The 19,500-nt window shown below is 43.4% G+C and overlaps 1 protein-coding gene across 1 annotated transcript in view; it reads right to left on the bottom strand.

Moving 5' to 3' along the window:
* The window catches only part of DUSP10 (dual specificity phosphatase 10), a 97,257-nt gene extending 79,530 nt beyond the window's left edge, over nt 1–17,727 (bottom strand). The window contains exons 1-2 of the mRNA XM_073628349.1: nt 17,570–17,727; nt 6,874–7,726 (exon numbers count right to left, since the gene is read on the bottom strand). Of these exons, the coding sequence (XP_073484450.1) occupies nt 6,874–7,678 (805 nt within the window). The 5' untranslated portion in view covers nt 7,679–7,726; nt 17,570–17,727. The remainder of the gene's footprint in view (nt 1–6,873; nt 7,727–17,569) is intronic.
* Nucleotides 17,728–19,500: the final 1,773 nt, after the last annotated feature.

Genomic DNA, 19,500 nt, shown 5'->3' with positions numbered 1-19,500 from the left:
ATTATTTAAGCCCTATTCTCACTGGAGCGTGAATGTTTTCAGGCCATTTTTGGAGAGTTCTTGGCACATGCTTTTCTGGGGGAGTTTTCAGGCTTGAGCATTTTTGTTTTAGCCAATGGAGAGCCAGATATTAGGAGAGTTATAGTATGCACATTTTCAGGCATTTTTCAGGTGCTCCCATAAAAGTACATAGAAGTGGAAAATGAGCGCCTCAAAGAAACATTGTAGTGTAACGAAAGTTTAGACTCTTTGTCAACTATTTATCGATGTCTGTGTCCCTGTTTGGAAGATTTAGCCCTCTATTTTTCCTGGTGCCCATTGTCACTGAGACAAAAAGTGATACAAAATCCAAAAACAGAGTTGTCAATAGAGCAAGAGATGAAAGAAGATTCTCCATTGTGGACACCTGTTTCAGTGACAACTCTGTAAAGTACATGGATCGAAATTCGGACAGTTCAGCAGGGACCGGCATAATTTTAGACCATATATGGGAAGTCTGGTGGTACAGAACTCAATCTACCAATTAACTTCTGTAAAACCAGCCTGTTGGAAAATTTCCACATGATCAGAGCCGCCGGCTACAGCTGGCAGCACTGATCAGTGTATTCTAATGGTGGGGAAGTCTTCCTGCTGTCAAAATGCAATAGTTCAGCAGGGAGGATTTCCCTATCCACATGGAATGTGTGGATTGGGAATGGAGTCATTTTTCTTTCATTTAGCCCGCTGGTTGAACAAAAAAACAAAAAACAAAAAAAAAGACATATATGGGCTGCTTAAAGAGGAGGTCCAGCCTGGGTGAAAAAAATTAAAAGTCAGCAGCTACAAATACTGTATCTGCTGACTTTTAATATTAGGGCACTTAACTGTCCAGGGAGCCCATGATGTCAGCACCCCAGCCGATCTTCGGATCGACTCCCGGGTGCTGCCGCCATTCCTAGTAAGGGTACTCAGCAGTTGGTCCCCTACTGCGCATGCGCAAAGCGCGTTGCACTAATTGGCCTGGCGGCGGGGGAAGTAGGAGGGGGGCTGAACTTCCAGGAGATCGAGCCGCAGCCCGTCTCCTGGAAGTGGCGAAGGGGACCTGCCAAAAACGGGTCCCCATTCCTCCCCCCAAAGGTGCCAAATGTAACACCGGAGGGGGGGGGGGTGAAGCATATAAGCGTAAGTGACACTTTTGGGTGGAACTCCGCTTTAACAATCTGCTTACTGAAGAGGTTTCCTTTCCTGATGAATTTCCAGCTCCATACACACTGGGAATAAAAAAACGTCTGTGATCTCGGCAGTAAAAAACGCTCATATAGAGCTTTTTGTAGAGCTTAGATGAGTTTAGAAGAGTTTTACGGGGGTTTTTCTGCTAGTAAGCTCCAATCAGAAACGCAAACCAGAAGGTTTTTTTTTTTCCTGCCTCTAAATGTTGAGCTCATATTATGCCTGTAATCCTAATGGAAACAGAATAACATTGAGCTGCTTCTACATGCAGAACACAAAACTCCTGTAGAAGCAATGTTTTTTTAAGCCAGTGTGCATGGAGCCTCCCTATGTAAAACCCAACTTTGGGCTGCTTTTCAGACCCCCTCCCACTGCATGGGTTAAATAAATGTTTTGCTTAAGGTGTCACTAAACCTACATCATAAAAAACTATCAATAAATACTAATACATTTTTGCTTTACATACACTTTAATTAAAGTAGTTGTAAAGGCAGAAGGTTCTTTTACCTTAATACATTCTATGCATTAAGATAAAAAAAAACTTCTGTGTGCAGCAGCCCCCTTCACCACCCTAATACTTACCTGAGCCCCATCTCGATCCAGTGATGTACCACAAGAGTCTCGGCTGCCCCTCCTGATTGGCTGAGACAGCAGCGGCCGTGCCATTGGCTCCCGCTACTGTCAAAGTCAGTGAGCCAATGAGGAGAGAGGGGGGGCAGGGCCAACCCATGGCTCCATATCTGAATGGACACAAAGAGCAGAGGCTCGCCTCGGGTGCCCCCATAGCAAGCTGCTTACTGTGGGGGCACTCAGCAGGAGGAAGGGGCCAGGAGCGCCGAGGAGGGACCCCTACAAGAGGAGGATCTGGACTGCTCTGTGCAAAACCAACTGCACAGAGCAGGTAAGTAAGTATAACATGGTTGTTTTTTTTTTAAACAAATAAAAAAAAAAAAAAAAGACTTTAATATCACTTTAATTAAATGGGAACACTGTGCAGAGCAGTGACTAGGGAGAGGCCAGATTCAGAGGAAATAAATAAACAAGAAGTAGAAACAAATCCAACTAATGCCTCAGGCATATGGACGTGGTTAGACATAAAGTAAGCCTAGCGTAAAAACATCTGATGTTTCTATGCACATATGACATACTTTTCTGAATGTGACACTTCCACATTCAGTAAAATACATCACGCACATGTGCGGGTAATCGCTGGTGCATCAAAGCCTCTGCATTTACATGAGTACGGGAGTGCACAGCCATTAACCACTTGCCACCCATATAACTTACTGTTGCGCCGGGTCTCGTACCTACTACATGATCCATGTATGATGATGAATTGTGCCCCATCATTGGTGTCATTGGGCCCAATTGTTGCTGTCATCGAGAGGAAACATGCCCCATCATTGGTGTCATTGGGCCCAATTGTTGGTGTCATTGGGAGGAATTGTGCTCCTTGTCTGTGTCAGTTGGAGGACTTGTGCCCTATCGGTGTCAGTGGGAGAAATTTTGCCCCATCATTGGTGTAATTTTGCCCATCATTGGTGTCATTTTTCCCAATTATTGGTGTCATTTTTCCCAATTATTGGTGTCATTGGGAGGAATTGTGCCCCACTGTTGGTATCAGTGGATGACATAGTGCTCAAAGGCCGGATAAAAGCGAGCAAGGGCTGCATCTGGCCCCCTGGGCTGCGGTTTGGAAACCACTGTCCTAGACCAGTGGTCTCCAAACTGTGGCCCCTTGCCAACTGACACAAATGATCGGCACCATTCCTCCCACCAACATCAGCAATGGGGCAATATTCCTCCCACTCATACCAACAGCGAGGCTCTATTCCTCCCAATAAAACCAATGATGGGGTATTGTTTAGTCTCACTGACACCAGGGCATTTTCTACTTCCGCTGGCCACAGTCCGCCCCCCAAAGCCTGGAGAACAGTAAACTGACCCTTTATTTAGAAAGTTTGGAGAACTCTGTCCTAGACCAAAACCATGCAGTATGGCTCAGCCCCACTGCATGGGATCATTTTTTAGTTGCCCCGGAGTTGGGCTTTAACACTTCCACATTCCATCCAAAGCAAAAAACAAATCTGGATGGAAAAAAAAGAAGAAAAAAGAAAGTGAAAGAAGCGAATTCTCTTGCCTATTAGCCTGTGACCAGAACTGGTGAACTTTTAAGGCCTGTAGCTGAATGACGTAAAGCAGTTTATTTAAAGCGGATCTGTTTTTGCTGAACTTATAAAGTGAAACATTTGGACAGAAGTCATCCTGCACAGAAAATAGGAATCCGGCACAGACTTTGCTTGCTAATATAAACAAGAAGGATTACACAAGGGTCAAATAAATGAATGTTTCCCCAACAACCACATATCAGTGACAACAGTCTCTTCCTCTTTCCCAAATTAGCCCAGCAATAAAAAAAAAAAAAAAAGGAAAAAAAAAAAAAAAAATACACAAAATCAGCCAGAAAAGAATGAGGTAAATTTATTTAAACAAGCAAGAAAGGAAATCTGGGTTTGCAGCACATAATATAAGCATTACCACTTGCCCTCCGGAAGATCTACCCCCCTTCATGACCAGGCTATTTTTTGCGATGCCGCACCATGTTACTTTAACTGACAATTGCGCGGTTGTGCGATGCTGTACTTAAATAAAACAGAGCTTTCTTTTGGTGGTATTTGATCACCTCTGCGGTTTTTATTTTTTTGTGCTATAAACAAAAAACTAACAATTTAAAAAAAAAAAACACAATATTTTTTACTTTCTGCTATAAAACACATCCAATATAAAAATTTTTAAAAACATCTAATTTCTTCATCAATTTAGGCCAATATGTATTCTGCTACATATTTTTGGTAAAAAAAAATCCCAATAAGCGTATATTGATTGGTTTGCACAAACGTTATAGCGTCTACAAACTATGGGATATATATATATTTTTTTTTTACTAGTAATGGCAGCAATCATCAACTTATAGCGAGACTGAGATATTGCGGCAGACAAATGGGACACTAACTGATACTTTTTGGGGAACAGTGACACTAATACAGTGATCAGTGCTAAAAAAATATGCACTGTCACTGTACTAATGACACTGGCTGGGAAGGGGTTAACATCAGGGGCAATCAAAGGGTTAAATGTGTTCCTAGCCAGTGCTTGTGTACTGTGGGGGAGGAGCTTTTACTAAGGAAAGGCATAAGATCTGTGTCCCTGCTTTGCAGAAAAACAGAATCATTGCCTTCCCTACTGACAGAACAGCATACTGCCTTGTTTACTGAACTTACGGCGGGTGCCGGCGGTCATTGAGTCCGCGGTACTTGCCACTGGGCTCCCGATTTGTGTGATCACAGCCCTTTCACAACGAGCCACGGGGGCCGTCGGCGGAAAAGCGGCGCTATCCTTAGCGCCGCTTTACCGTCATTTTAGCGGCGCTATGCGGCCGCTAGCGGGGCGGTTTTAACCCCCCCACTAGTGGCTCAAAAGGGGTTAAATCTGCCGGAGCGACGTTTTGCCATCGGTTTCGCTGCGCTGCCCCATTGATTTCAATGGGGAGCAGCGGTGGAGTAGCAGTGAGTTCACCGCTCCTTCACCGCTCCAAAGAAGCTGCTGGCAAGACTTTTTGTGAAGCCCTGCCAGCGCACCGCTCCAGTGTGAAAGCCCTCGGGCTTTCACACTGGAGTGAAAGGAGCTGCTTTTTTCAGGTGCTATACAGGCACTATTTTTAGCGCTGTAGCGCCTGACAAACGCTGGCAGTGTGAAAGGGGTCTAAGGGAGCTGGAGTATGCCATTCTCACAGAGGCAAGAGTGGCAGTGGGGGGCAGGACCAGACAAAAACTGTAAAACAATCCATAAAATAAAAATAGTGGCAATTTGCATTGCAGAGGTCAGAGGGAATTTAGGGAGCCTAAACTAGACCTGGAAGGAGAAGGTCCACTTTAAGTAACACTTATCCACCCTCCCCGCCCCTGAGCTCATCTCTCAGTCACTCTGCTCTTTCCTCCTATAAACATGCTCCTTTCACTACCACACAAGTGATTGGCTCTTTGTGCTACTTTCCCTTCCGCACCTAGAGCTCGGTACAGTGGACTGCAATTTCATAATACCATGTCAATACCACATCCAAAAAAAAAGAACAGACCAGAGATAGACCATCTACCCACAACCACATGTATAGGAAGTGTAGGCTGCTGTTAGTGAAATGGTGGATGGTGCCACCATGCAATCAGGAGAATAAGGCTCTTCATCAGCACATCAAGGTCTTGTCCCTAATTCACATAAAGCAACAGGCATCGCATCCTGACATTTTGGGACCTCGCAGGATCCCTTTTTCAAGGCAGAGTAAAAAAGGAATCCTATGAGGTCCCGAAACGTTGGCCTGTGAAGATACTTATTTTCCTTGTCCTCATCATGTCCATGGAAGGTCCACCTAAAGTAAACCTTTCTTAAGAGAAACTATGCAGGCACCATCAGATGGGAGGTCATTCTGCCACAGATCAATCAACCCCTACAAACTCTGGAGGAACTCTAGGGTTCCACATAATGACAATAGATGCTATAATTATATAAATTGTTTAGTTAGGTCCTCACAGTTCTTAGTAAATCCAAACAAGATTGTAAAGAAATTATAGACAGTTTCAGGCAAGTACAACTTATTACAAAGTTGTTAAGAATGAAGATTGGGGCCAGCTGAGGACAAAGTATTAAAATTAAACCAAATATTTGAAGCTGTGGTCTCCAACCTTTTGGACCTTACGAACCACTAAACTAACAATTTTGAATCCCGCAGACCACTAACCTGAAATGTACATGCCTTATACACAGAATGCTCCAGATCTACCCCCCAGCACTCAGCATCACACTGCTGCCTTACACAGGCTCATCATTGGATCTCGCCTCCTTATCAAGCTCTGTGCTCCCTCCCACAGTCTGTGATCAGTGCTGCCGTTGGAAGTCCCCTCCTTCTTCACCTCCAGCTCTCTGCACTACTCCCGCCACCTCTCTCTGAGTTCACAGGAGCTAGAACTACAGGGAAGGCATCGTTTATCAATGCACAATGACAGTATTGACTGTCAGCGCACATTGAGAACAACACTGGAAACAACATTGGCCGGTATACATCCGCCACGATGATTTGCGGCAGAACCCCTGGGGACCACCAAAATTTTCTTACGGACCACTGGTTGGCGACCGCTGCTTTAGAGGACCTTATATTATGGTGTTTGTTCTAGTGTTTGTTACTAATAAACACATTTTAAAAGGTTTCAATTACTGTACACAGACAGGATGGTACTGTAGACAATGTCAGAATTTTCATGGAAGGTCCACCTAAAGTAAACCTTTAGGAGAAACAAGGGTGCTGCTTCTACTGCCACCTCCTTTTGAATGCTATTTGTATGCCTCTACTGACTTTCCAACTTGAGTGGCTTGAGTAACTAACCAAGGTCCAGCCAGGAAAGTCAGAGAAGAGTCAGAAGTCTTTATCTACATATTATTTCTGGATAACTGACCCAAAGTAATACAACAAGAGAATTATCCTGACAACCAAGCAATTAGCATTTGCAGAATAAGATCCCAATGATGAAGGCCTCCGCGTTCCCCTTAAGAAAATTTTCCTTTAAAAATGGCTTATTTCAACATGAAGCAACTCATAAACACCTATCATATTACCTTTTAGCACCAGAGGTTCTTTGCCTTCCCTTTTCAGTGACTCCAAAACAGTATGGAGTGGCTGGGAGGGTATAACCCGACTTGGTTCATTGGTATTGTCATCGTAAACGATGATCTCTTTGGAAAATATCCTCTTGAATGAGTCCTTGCCTTCCCTGCATGATATTAAATCCAACACCGTGATTTTGCCCTGTTGTAGCCTCCTCCTGCTGATCTTGTCGGAGCAATTAATGTGAACGGCTCCCTGAATATGGCTTTTATTGTACTCCATGAAAGGTCGGCAGTCAATGATGACGGGGCCCTGGTTGGGCAGGTGGGTTTTGCTGCATTTTACTATCTTCTTGGCCAAGTCATTAGGATAGATGATCTTAATGTTGGCAAACTGTTTGGTAGTGCTAGACACTGGACTGCTAACTCCACCAGATGGGCTTAGACTGGTACTGTTCTCATTATTGTTGACCATTTGGTTGGACGAGGAAGCAGTGGAGGGTCCGGCGACACTGCTGGTAAGAGTGGTGCTGCTGACGGCCTGGCTCTGAGTGTCCTTGTCATACGATGCCACACTGCAACAACTTGCACTGCTACATCCGCAACCCAAAGAGCGTGCAGACCCGTTGGAAGAGGGCATATACGTCAGATTGGCTGCGTTTAAGGAGACAACACTTGCGCTGAGTAGGGACTTGCAGCTGCCACTCACCGTGGCGCAATCAAGGAAGGAAGAGTCTATGCAGAGGTTAAGTTCCTGCGGTCTCACGGGTCTGGTTAATGCCACAATAACCCTATCGTCTAAGGGCGATGGAGGCATGAGTAACCCCAGAGGACTGCCAAGTCAAGTAGAATGGTAGGTCATGGGCTGGAAAACAGAATTACGTTATTATTATCCATTTATAGAACATCAATAAGTTCTGCAGTATTTTACATAGAACATAAGACCATTTACATCAGTCATCTCCTCTGAGAAGCCTAGCTTATAATGGCCCCTTGCCCCTGAGGAGCTTACTGTTTAATTATCCTGCCCCTATGCAATGTGTTATATAATATCCAAGTACCACTAAAAAGCATATAGTGGGTTAAATTTCTTCCATAATATTTTATTTATGAATATATTCTTGCAGATGGTAGTATGATTAGTTTTGCCTGAAAATTCAGAAGTACAGTGGGGACGGAAAGTATTCAGAACTCCTTAAATTTTTCACTCTTTGTTATATTGCAGCCATTTGCTAAAATCATTTAAGTTCATTTTTTTCCTCATTAATGTACACACAGCATCCCATATTGTCAGAAAAACACAGAATTGTTGACATTTTTGCAGATTTATTAAAAAAGAAAAACTAAAATATCACATGGTCCTAAGTATTCAGACCCTTTGCTGTGACACTCATTCATATATTTAACTCAGGTGCTGTCCATTTCTTCTGATCATCCTTGAGATGGTTCTACACCTTCATTTGAGTCCAGCTGTGTTTGATTACACTGATTGGACTTGATTAGGAAAGCCACACACCTGTCTATATAAGACCTTACAGCTCATAGTGCATGTCAGAGCAAATGAGAATCATGAGGTCAAAGGAACTGCCTGAAGAGCTCAGAGACACAGATCTGGCCAAGGTTACAAAAAAAATTCTGCTGCACTTAAGGTTCCTAAGAGCACAGTGGCCTCCATAATCCTTAAATGGAAGATTTTTGGGATGACCAGAACCCTTCCTAGAGCTGGCCGTCCGGCCAAACTGAGCTATCGGGGGAGAAGAGCCTTGGTGAGAGAGGTAAAGAAGAACCCAAAGATCACTGTGGCTGAGCTCCAGAGATGCAGTTGGGAGATGGGAGAAAGTTGTAGAAAGTCAACCATCACGGCAGCCCTCCACCAGTCGGGGCTTTATGGCAGAGTGGCCCAACGGAAGCCTCTCCTCAGTGCAAGACACATGAAAGCCCACATGGAGTTTGGTAAAAAACACCCGAAGGACTCCAAGATGGTGAGAAATAAGATTCTCTGGTCTGAGGTGACCAAGATATAACTTATTGGCCTTAGTTCTAAGCGGTGTGTGTGGAGAAAACCAGGTACTGCTCATCACCTGTCCAATACAGTCCCAACAGTGAAGCATGGTGTTGGCAGCATCATGCTGTGGGGGTTTTTTTCAGCTGCAAAGACAGAACGACTGGTTGCAATCGAGGGAAAGATGAATGCGACCAAGTACAGGGATATCCTAGACCAGTGGTTCTCAACTCCAGTCCTCAGGACCCCCCAACAGGCCAGATTATAAGTATTACTCTGGGGAGATGCAGACTAGAATACTGCAATCACTGAGCAGCAAATGATATCACCTGTGATGTATTTCAGTTATCTTGCAAACCTGGCCTGTTAGTGGGTCCTGAGGACCGGAGTTGAGAACCACTGTCCTAGACGAAAACCTTCTCCAGAGTGCTCAGGACCTCAGACTGGGCCGAAGGTTTACCTTCCAACAAGACAATGACCCTAAGCACACAGCTAAAATAATGAAGGAGTGGCTTCACAACAACTCCGTGACTCTTCTTGAACGACCCAGCCAGAGCCCTGACTTAAACCCAATTGAGCATCTCTGAAGAGACCTAAAAATGGCTGTCCACCAATGTTTACCATCCAACCTGACAGAACTGCAGAGGATCTGCAAGGAGGAATGGCAGAGGATCCCCAAATCCAGGTGTGAAAAAGTTGTTGCATCTTTCCCAAAAAGACTCATGGCTGTATTAGATCAAAAGGGTGCTTCTTCTAAATACTGAGCAAAGGGTCTGAATACTTAGGACCATGTGATGTTTCAGTTTTTCTTTTTTAATAAATCTGCAAAAAAGTCAACAATTCTGTGTTTTTCTGTCAATATGGGGTGCTGTGTTTACATTAATGAGGAAAAAAATGAACTTAAATGATTTTAGCAAATGGCTGCAAAGAGTGAAAAATTTAAGGGGGTCTGAATACTTTCCGTCCCCACTGTATTGTCAAAAATATGATACTTGACCATGCATCTTTGATATTACTTATATATGTTTGTTTTTTTTTTTTTTTCCTGTACTCTTCTTACAATTTGAATGCATACTTTGTACTGCTCAATATTAAAACCAAAAAACCCTTTGTTAAAAAAAAAAGCATATAGTGTATGTATGTGTATGTCAAGGCAAAATAAAATAAGAAAAAAAATATGTAGTGCATTTATCGAACACACACATTTCCCCCTGGTTGCATCCATTTAAAAACACTGCTAGTGCATAAAAATACCTGTTAATCTGCCAGAAATCCAATGAGCTCCTAACTTCCTGTTTGAGCTGACAACACTTCACTGAAATCCCAAGCAGTGTTGTCAGACTTTCAGGGCTGCTGATAGAAATCATGGGGCCCGTACAGCCTACCTGACAGGGCCCCCCTCCTCCGAATATATAAAATGATATTTTTGCTAAAATGCAACGCGATGATATGCTTTTCAGCCATGGCAGAAATTATACCCCCACATCGAACAAGATGCATTCAAGTGAATAGCGGCATGGAGGCAATATCTGCACCCCCACAGTGAGTGATCAGTAGTGATCGCTCACTGTGTTTATTCAGGGTGGTGTTTTCATTCAGGATGGTGAGCCCCACTGCTCACCATCCTGAAATAACCCGCCTGTGTGCCCTCAGTAGATGGAGAGGAAAGGAGGTAAAACTGCAGCACTGCCGGCACACAGGGGGTCCCAGACAGCAGGGGGAAGGGGGCATAAATACTAGAACCAATCCCCCTGCATTGCAGCCGGAAGAAAAAAAAAGAAAATCAGAAACCTGCAGCACTGCACAAGAGTCAGCAATAAGGTAGTACTACTGGCCCTTCTGCTCGGCAGGTTCTGGGCCCCCCTTTTGAACAGATGAGGTCTGGGCCCAGTACAGGAGGGCTGGCTGTACCGCCTCATTAGCAGCCCTACAGACTTGCCTGCAGGGCTACAGAATTCATCGGAAAAAAACAGAAACTACTGTGTTAAAGTGGTTGTAAAGTCAGAAGGTTTTTATTTTAATGCACTCTATGCATTAAAGGGGTTGTAAACCTTTGGTTTTTTAAAATAACAAACATGTTATACTTACCCCCACTGTGCAGTTAGTTTTGCACAGTGTGGACCCGATCATCGTCTTCTAGGGGCCCCCGGCAGCTCTCGCGGCTCCTCCTAACATCGGTAAACCCCCTGGGAGAAGCGCTCTCCCGGGGGGTTACCTTGTGGGCACGCTCCCGAGTCCAGCATTTGCATCTATAGACAAAGAATGCCGGACTGGGCCCCACCCCCGGAACTCCTATCAATATATCCAATCAAGAGCTGAGAACCCCTGGCAGAGATATAAGATATACAGCGTGTCTCCACCGAGGGAACGAAGGGCTTTGGTGAGTAAAACGGGGGGCTGGGGGGCCAGTCAGTGTCAGAAATGTTTTCACCTTAATGCATAGGATGCATTAAGGTGAAAAAACACAAGTGTTTACAACCCCTTTGGATAAAAGGCTTTCTGTGTGCAGCAGCCGCCCCAGCACCCCCTAATACTTACCTGAGCCTCATCTCTGTCCAAGAGTGTCTCAGCCGTCCGAGAAACTCCTTCAGGATTGGCTGAGACACAGCAGCAGCGCCTTTGGCTCCTGCTGCTGTCAATCAAAGTCAGTTAGCCAATCAGGAGAGAGAGGGGGCGGGGGTCGAACTGCTGCTCCATGTCTGAAAAGACAGCTTGGTTGCCCCCATAGCAAGCTGCTTGCTGTGGGGCCACTCAACTGGGTGGAGAGGCCAGGAGCACCGAAGTGGGACCCGAGAAGAGGAGGATCCGGGCTACTCTGTGCAAATCCACTGCAACAGGGCAGGTAAGTATAACATGTTTTATTTTTTTTTTAGAAAAAAAAAGAGATTTTAGTATCACATTTATGCTACTTACAGACTGCATCATATACTGTATGTCATTTTTTATTTTGCCCACAGTTCCATTTTAAATTCATCATACCAAGACAAATTTACTCCTTGACCAATCAGAATCCAGTCAAAATACATTTTTGACATGTGCACTTTAAAACTAAATGCACCCTAATGAAGCGTGCCCCATGTGTCATGGCTGCACCACTAGGTATAACTCTGACTTGCACTCACTCTGGTACAGTGCAGTCAGGTCCGAACATCTGACTCAAAGAGTTAGGACTCTCACAGCCAGGGGGCAGTAAAAGCAGCCACAGTTTACCGCCCCCGACCACCCACCTGAGGAAAGGCATGCAGCCACTCGGGGCTGTACACATGCCATAGTAAAGATGCTTTGCTTTCCACAATTAAGCAGCATGTTGCAGGGAGCAGGCTGAACCACCAAACAGAACTCATGTATGGGGCCACGCCGCAACCGCCCTGCTACCATGTGACTGTCAAACGCCTCTAAAAATTGTTCTAACATGGAACTGTCACATGTATGAATGAGAGTTCCAGCTGGACTATCCAATCCCAGTGGATCGCTCACACGCCAGCTCCTCCATTCAGTAAATGTCTTGCATTCTTTTCAAAGACTGGAGGAAGAGCAGATGAATGTCATGATCTCCCCTCCTCCGATCACACAGCACCTTGCATTCATTGAAAAGAATCCAAGACATTTAATGAATGGAGGAGCTGGAGTGTGAGCAACCCACTGGGATCTGAGAACTCCAACCAGATCTGTGACTTTTAGCAAAGATTGTTGGGCGCTGACTGCACTGTACTGGGGGGGAATAAACGTCATTTGTACATAATGCTGCAGCCTGGACACACGGGACACCTTCATTGGTTCAGCTTTAAAAAGAATCTGTGACACTAGACAGAAGACAGCTGTGACAGGTGCTATTGTTAAAAGGTACAGGTTCATTCAATCCATTATACAATCATCTGTCATCCAATCATCTGTCATCCAATCATCTGTCTTTCAATAATCTGTCATTCAATCATCCGCCAACCAATCATCCATCATTCAATCATCCGCCAACCAATCATCCGTCATTCAATCATCCGTCCTCCAATCCTGTGTTCACTACCTGGTGAGTCCCTGACCCATAACAAGCACTCTGGCCGTCAGTTCAGGCTTTTTTCAGACGTCACCCGCCATTCTGCCAAATTTTATAATACAGAGGAGACAGACAGAAATCGGGTTCATTACTCTGAGGACAATCAAATAATTCTAGGCTGGGTTCACACCGGTGCGATGCAGGAAACCCTGCGAATGCTGTGCAGGTCCCGGTATCGTACCTGAATCGTAGACGGTTCACACTGACGTCTGCGAACCGCTGCAGATGTCAATAGAAAGGTAATGACACCCCCAGATTGTTTCGCAGATCGCAGTGCGAACTGTGAAATGTTACAGGAATCAGATCTCATGGGTATGAACACCCATGCGATCCAATTCCAGAGAGGACCAAAAAAAGGGTGCGAATGCGATGGGATTTCAGCCAGTTTGTAAATCTGAATTCACATCGCACAGACATTGCATGTGATCTGCACAAAAATGCGGTGCGAATCACATGCAATGTTTGTGATCGCACACGTGTGAACCCATAGTGTCCAATCTTGCCTAATGCCATCTGGTCTGTAGTACATGTGATTCTGTGTTTATGTGTCTGAAGACAAATGTACTAAGACATTTACATCCAAGACTTGAACATTCCAACCTGGACCTTGAAGATGATTCAAGAGCCTGTATATGTAAATTGTCTGTATATGGAGCCATGGGCTTATCATGAATATACTGAATATATTGCAATATACAGTACTGATAAATGTATACATACATATACTTCTACATTTACACAAACCTTTCTATGCATTCTTCTTTCATACATTCCTATATCATACATCTTCATTTAAATCAGTGGTCTCCAAACTTATCCAGCCCTGGAGGTATTAATCCTGCCACTGACACCAAAAATATGGCACTATTCCTCCAACTGACACCAACAATGGGACACAATTCCTTCTACTGACACCAGCAATGGAACATAATTCCTCCTACTGACACCAACAATGGGACAGAATTCCTTCTACTGACACCAACAATGGGACATAATTCCTTCTACTGACACCAACAATGGGACATAATTCCTTCTACTGACACCAACAATGGGACATATTTCCTTCTACTGACACCAACAATGGGACATAATTCCTTCTACTGACACCAACAATGGGACATAATTCCTTCTACTGACACCAACAATGGGTCATGATTCCTTCCACTGACACCAACAATGGGACATAATTCCTTCTACTTACACCAACAATGGGAAATAATTCCTTCCACTGACACCAACAATGGGTCATAATTCCTTCTACTTACACCAACAATGGGAAATAATTCCTTCTACTTACACCAACAATGGGAAATAATTCCTTCCATTGACACCAACAATGGGACATAATTCCTTCTATTGACACCAACAATGGGAATAACTCCTTCCACTGACACCAAAAATATGGCACTATTCCTCCAACTGACACCAACAATGGGTCATAATTCCTTCCACTGACACCAACAATGGGACATAATTCCTTCAGCTGACACCAACAATTGGTCAAAGTTACTTACACTGACACCAACAATCAGGCACTATTCATCCCCCTAATACCAAAGGTGGGGCATTGTTTACTCCCACTGGGCACAGTCCAGCCCCCCTAACATCTGCACGACAGTAAAAAGGCCCTTAGTTTAAAAATGTTGGTGTCTCAATTCAAACAAACGAATTGTTTATGACCATGTCCATGCACACTGTAATAACTTAATTTTTCAGATTGAGGGCCACATACACTGTTAAGCAGGTCATACACTGTAAGATTTCTCCCATTGATCCCTGTGGGATGATTGAGAGAAATCTGTCAATTCCTCTAACAGTAGGGATGAAGGAATCTCCTGTTCTGACAGCCTACACAAGTGGATTTCAGAATACCTAAACAGTGGCTGCATCTAATTGGATGTAGCCAATGTTTTGCCTGCAGATTTCCTCCTGGATCCTTCAATTTTTAGATCAAAGGATCTTGGATGGAAAGGGGTCAACATCGCCCCCCCATGGCTTAAATTAAGGATCATCAGGAATGGGGGCCAAAATTCACTAGGTGTATGGACAGCTGTAGAATGTTGCTTGTTTAGTCAGGATGCAAATTCCAAACGTCTTTGATTTCTCAGCTCACGAAATGTAAAAATCATCATCGATTTCTCACCACCAATTGTTAGAAAACTGAACGAACGTTTCAAGGGTGGTCGGATCATTTCTGAGCGAAAATCAAACCATGAGGTGTCTATACACGCTTCAATAAATAATTATTTGCTTTTCCAATTAATCTCCCTTGATATGAATAATTGATCATATAGTCCACAACCCATTCAAGCGATTTGACACACAGTGGGAAGTGGATTTTCGACTGATAGTCAGAAGATACAATCAAATGTTAGCGCATCTGCAACCTCATATTTGGATTGAACGAAAATGAAGTTCATGAGCAAAACATCTAAGTGATTAATGCAACCAAATCTACCATTTTCCACCCTGGCCAGTTGACTCGAATTGAGTTTGATGGAATCTGATCTGCATCGATCAGAGGGGAAGGGGGAAGTCATGGCCATTTGATAGGTTGCCCATTCAGTCGATTTGATCAAATAGTAAAATCGAAGTGTTTGGCCACCATTACACGGCATAGGGGAACAAGACAGGTTCGTCAGTATTATTTAATTATAGAACTGCCCTTTATGATGTTTACCCGAAAAGTGGAATTAAATGCTAAAACATGCGAAAGATTAAAAAAAAAAAATTAGAGATATGTGTATTATCTAAAATGACATAACACATAGGGAATATTGTTCACTATAGATGGTATTGTGTATGGTTTAGATCATGGGCCCTCAATCTGTGGCCCTCCAGCTGTTGTGGAACTACAAGTCCCATGAGGCATTGCAAGGCTGACAGTTACAAACCATGACTCCCAAAGGCAGAGGCATGATGGGAGTTGTAGTTCTGCAACAGCTGGAGGGCCACAGGTTGAGCACACATGGTTTAGAGCTTAGCTGGGTGGCCCAGAAATTGTAGCCATCTACAGTATTTATCCTGCGTGTGCGTATGTGTATATACAATATATATATATATATATATATATATATATATATATATATATATATATATATGTGTGTGTGTGTGTGTGTGTGTGTGTGTGTGTGTATATATATATATATTGTTAATGATAATAATAATAATAATAATAATAATATAAAAATACTCCAAAGACATGCTGGTAGGTTAATTGGCTTCTGTCTAAATTGGCCCTAGTATATGAATGCGAGTTAGGGACCTTAGATTGTAAGCTCTTTTAGGGTAGGGACTGATTTGAATATACAATGTATATGTGAAGCGCTGCGTAAATTGACAGTGCTATATAAGTACCTTAAATAATAATAATAATATATGTTTATTAAAAACATAATAATAATTGTATCATTCTTTAAAAATATATATATAATGCCAGATCTGAAAATGTTTGAAGTTTTCTTCCCCTGTGACGTAAGTCGGAGATCGCCCATGGTTTATTTAACTTAACCAAGTCTTTTTTTCAACATTCAACGCAAGCGGAGAGATAACTAATGACATAGGTTTTTTTTATGGTAAGGATATACAGCTGCTAAAAATATCATCAGCGGACGTGCTCTGCAGCCCCTGTCATGCTAGCTGGAATAAAACGACCCTTACCAGACCTCCATCTCCGCATCAGCAACGTCCCCATCTACAGATCTGAGAAATACTGGCCACGAATGGGCAGCGGGGGTCTATGTGTCTGCTACAGATCTGCATCTTATAAGGAGTTCTTCGGTTAAAGCCAAATAACATCAGCATACAGGCCAATTTTTTTTTTTTTTTTCCCCCCAATTTTTTTTTTTTTACGTTAATCTCTTGTAGAAGACATTCCGCCAAGGCATCAAAGCCTAGAATAGCCTGATTTTGCTCACTGAAAGTTAAGCTATGCAGACAAGCGAGCTGACCTTCCCTCAAGTCCCTGACAGTCCCATGTCCCTCCATGCATGTTAACATTCCCTTCCAGCGCACGGCTTAATGTGCATTGCAAATGGTGCTCATGTGACCCACAAGGGCAGCTTTTGATTAACACATTAAATTCATGGCATCCCTCCGGCCAGGCGGTGGTTAAGTTCCCAGCAGATCCCTTGTCAAAAGTATAAGGCTGAAAATATCCGCATTCATGCAGCAGGAGCAGCCAGGATAGTCCTGATCGGAATATTGCAGCTGCCATATATCTTGGTTAAAGAAAAAGGAAAAAAAAAAAAAAAAAAAAAGAAGAATTATTACAATAAATCAGCTGGCAGAGCCTAACCCCCCAGGGTGATGTGCTATTCTATGACTGCAAAGCAGGCTGTGAAGTGTGAGAAGGTTAATGGTAAGAAATCCAAGATTCTAATAATCTCACTCCCACTGCAGCAGACATAAGACAACAGCAGCATGCTGCCCACAGCCTGAGCACACCCCTTGGAAGTACAGACACTCTCCTCTGCCAGATGTGCCTCTTCCAGCTGTGCTGGGGACTACAGGTCTCATCATCCCTCTGCTGGGACTTGTAGTGCCACAACAGCTGGAAGAGCCACAGGCTGGCAGAGGACTTCCCACAATCAATCAGGTGCCTGGGGAAGCATTTAAAGCAGAACCCCCCCCCTCCTCCTCCTGCAGGCACTTACTGTGCTGAGAGCTTCCTCCAGCCGCTGGCTCTCTTCCTGCCCCTATTGATTTATCTCTCCAGCTTCCATTCACTCGGCTCCATTGATGTGCAGCTGCAACACACTTACTTTCTTTTTTGCACAGAGTAATGAAAAGATTCGGAATGGGCGTGGCCACGGAGGTGACTGACGCTGGACTAGAACAGTGAGAGGGGCGGGGCGGAGGGAGGAGGGAGACAGCTGGCTCCCGGTGGGGTTGAATTGGTTGGAGCATGGGGGGAGGGGGCGTGGCCTGGGCAGTGTACGGAGCGAGCCGCTGGGTTCTCTAGGACGGGGGGTGCTGATGTCATTGTCAGCCAATCAGGGACGTCACTCATCAGACAGACCGAGCCGGAGAGAGGCAGCTGCTGCTGGCTATTTATTTACCTGGAGGATGGATGGAGGACAGGGCATTGGAGGACTGACCATACACGGAGCAATCAATGAGCGATCCCAGGCTGGCTGTATATGTGATGATCAATGAACGATCTAAGGCTGGCCATACATTAGACGGCTTTCTTGTACAATTTTCCTTTAGATTCACCAAAACCATATAATAGGAGGTCAAACCTAAACACTTACAATTTGTATGCAATCAGGCAGGTCCTTGTAATACATAGTTGAAGGTAAATCTAAAGGAAATTTAATAAGAAAATTGTATAATGTATAATAGCCTAATGCTGGCCAATCACAGAACAATAGTGAATGAAGCCTGGCCAATCACAGTGATGGTAAACTCTCAGTTTAACCACTCCCCCCCCCATGAAGGTTTTCCCCCCTTAATGACCAGGCCATTTTTTGCGATACGGCACTGCGTCGTTTTAGCTGACGATTGCGCGATCGTGCGACGTTGTACCCAAACATAATTTACGTCTTTTTTCCCCCACAAATAGAGCTTTCTGTTGGTGGTATTTGATCACCCATGCGGTTTTTATTTTTTGCGCTATAAACAAAAAAAGAGCGACAATTAAAAAAAAAAATAAATAAAATTCTTACTTTCTGCTTTTATACATATCCAAAAAATAAATAAATAAAAAAACGAATTTCTTTCATCAATTTAGACTGATATGTATTCTTCTACATATTATTGGTAAAAAAAAAAAAAAAATCCCAATAAGCGTATATTGATTGCTTTACGCAAAAGTTATCGCGTCTACAAACTATAGGATAGATTTAGGGACTTTTTTTTTTGCTATTTTCAATTTGTTTAAACTGTATCTATTTATGTAGTGTATTAGTTATAATTGTTGATTGTTCTGCTTTTCAACAAAACTCTGTTTACTCCTAGTGCTTACTGTGCCTGATATCAATATCAAGGCGAAACATGTAGAGATGAAATCAGTCAGCACTTGTATTAGTACTGTATTATTAACATTTACTTCTTGTATGTCTTGTTTTTTTTTATTCAGTGAATACATTTTTACTTTTATAAAATATTTTTTTCTAATTTGGCACCTTAAAAATCCCATTTGGCTTTTCTTATTTTTCAATATTCATTATAATGCAGCTTACCAACTCTTAGATGGTATGGCTACATTAGTTTCCTTTTTTTTTATTCTTTCTTTTTTTTTTTTTTTATCTGATGATTCAGCCAGTAAGTCTGTTGTTTTTTAAAAAAAATAAAAAGCTATTCTGCAGATGTAACAGTTAAAAGGATGAGACAAACCATTTACCACTGGCAAGGGTGTTTACAATAATCATATAATGAATGGTGCTGCGTTGCTTAACCTCTTGCCGACCAGATGCCGTTATACTGCGGCAAGGTGTCAGGATCCTGCAAATTGCCGTAGCTGTACGTCGGCTCGGGGGCTCTCTATTGGGGGCACGTGCGCTCCCATTGGCCAGCAGTGGGTTCGGCAGATTCGATGTCTGCCAGCCACCTATGATCGTTCCCCGCAGTGACAGAACGGGGA

The sequence above is a fragment of the Aquarana catesbeiana genome, linkage group LG04 (genome assembly GCF_042186555.1).
Source record: "Aquarana catesbeiana isolate 2022-GZ linkage group LG04, ASM4218655v1, whole genome shotgun sequence".
NCBI lineage: Eukaryota > Metazoa > Chordata > Amphibia > Anura > Ranidae > Aquarana > Aquarana catesbeiana.
This window is presented reverse-complemented; position numbering and strand designations above follow the sequence as displayed.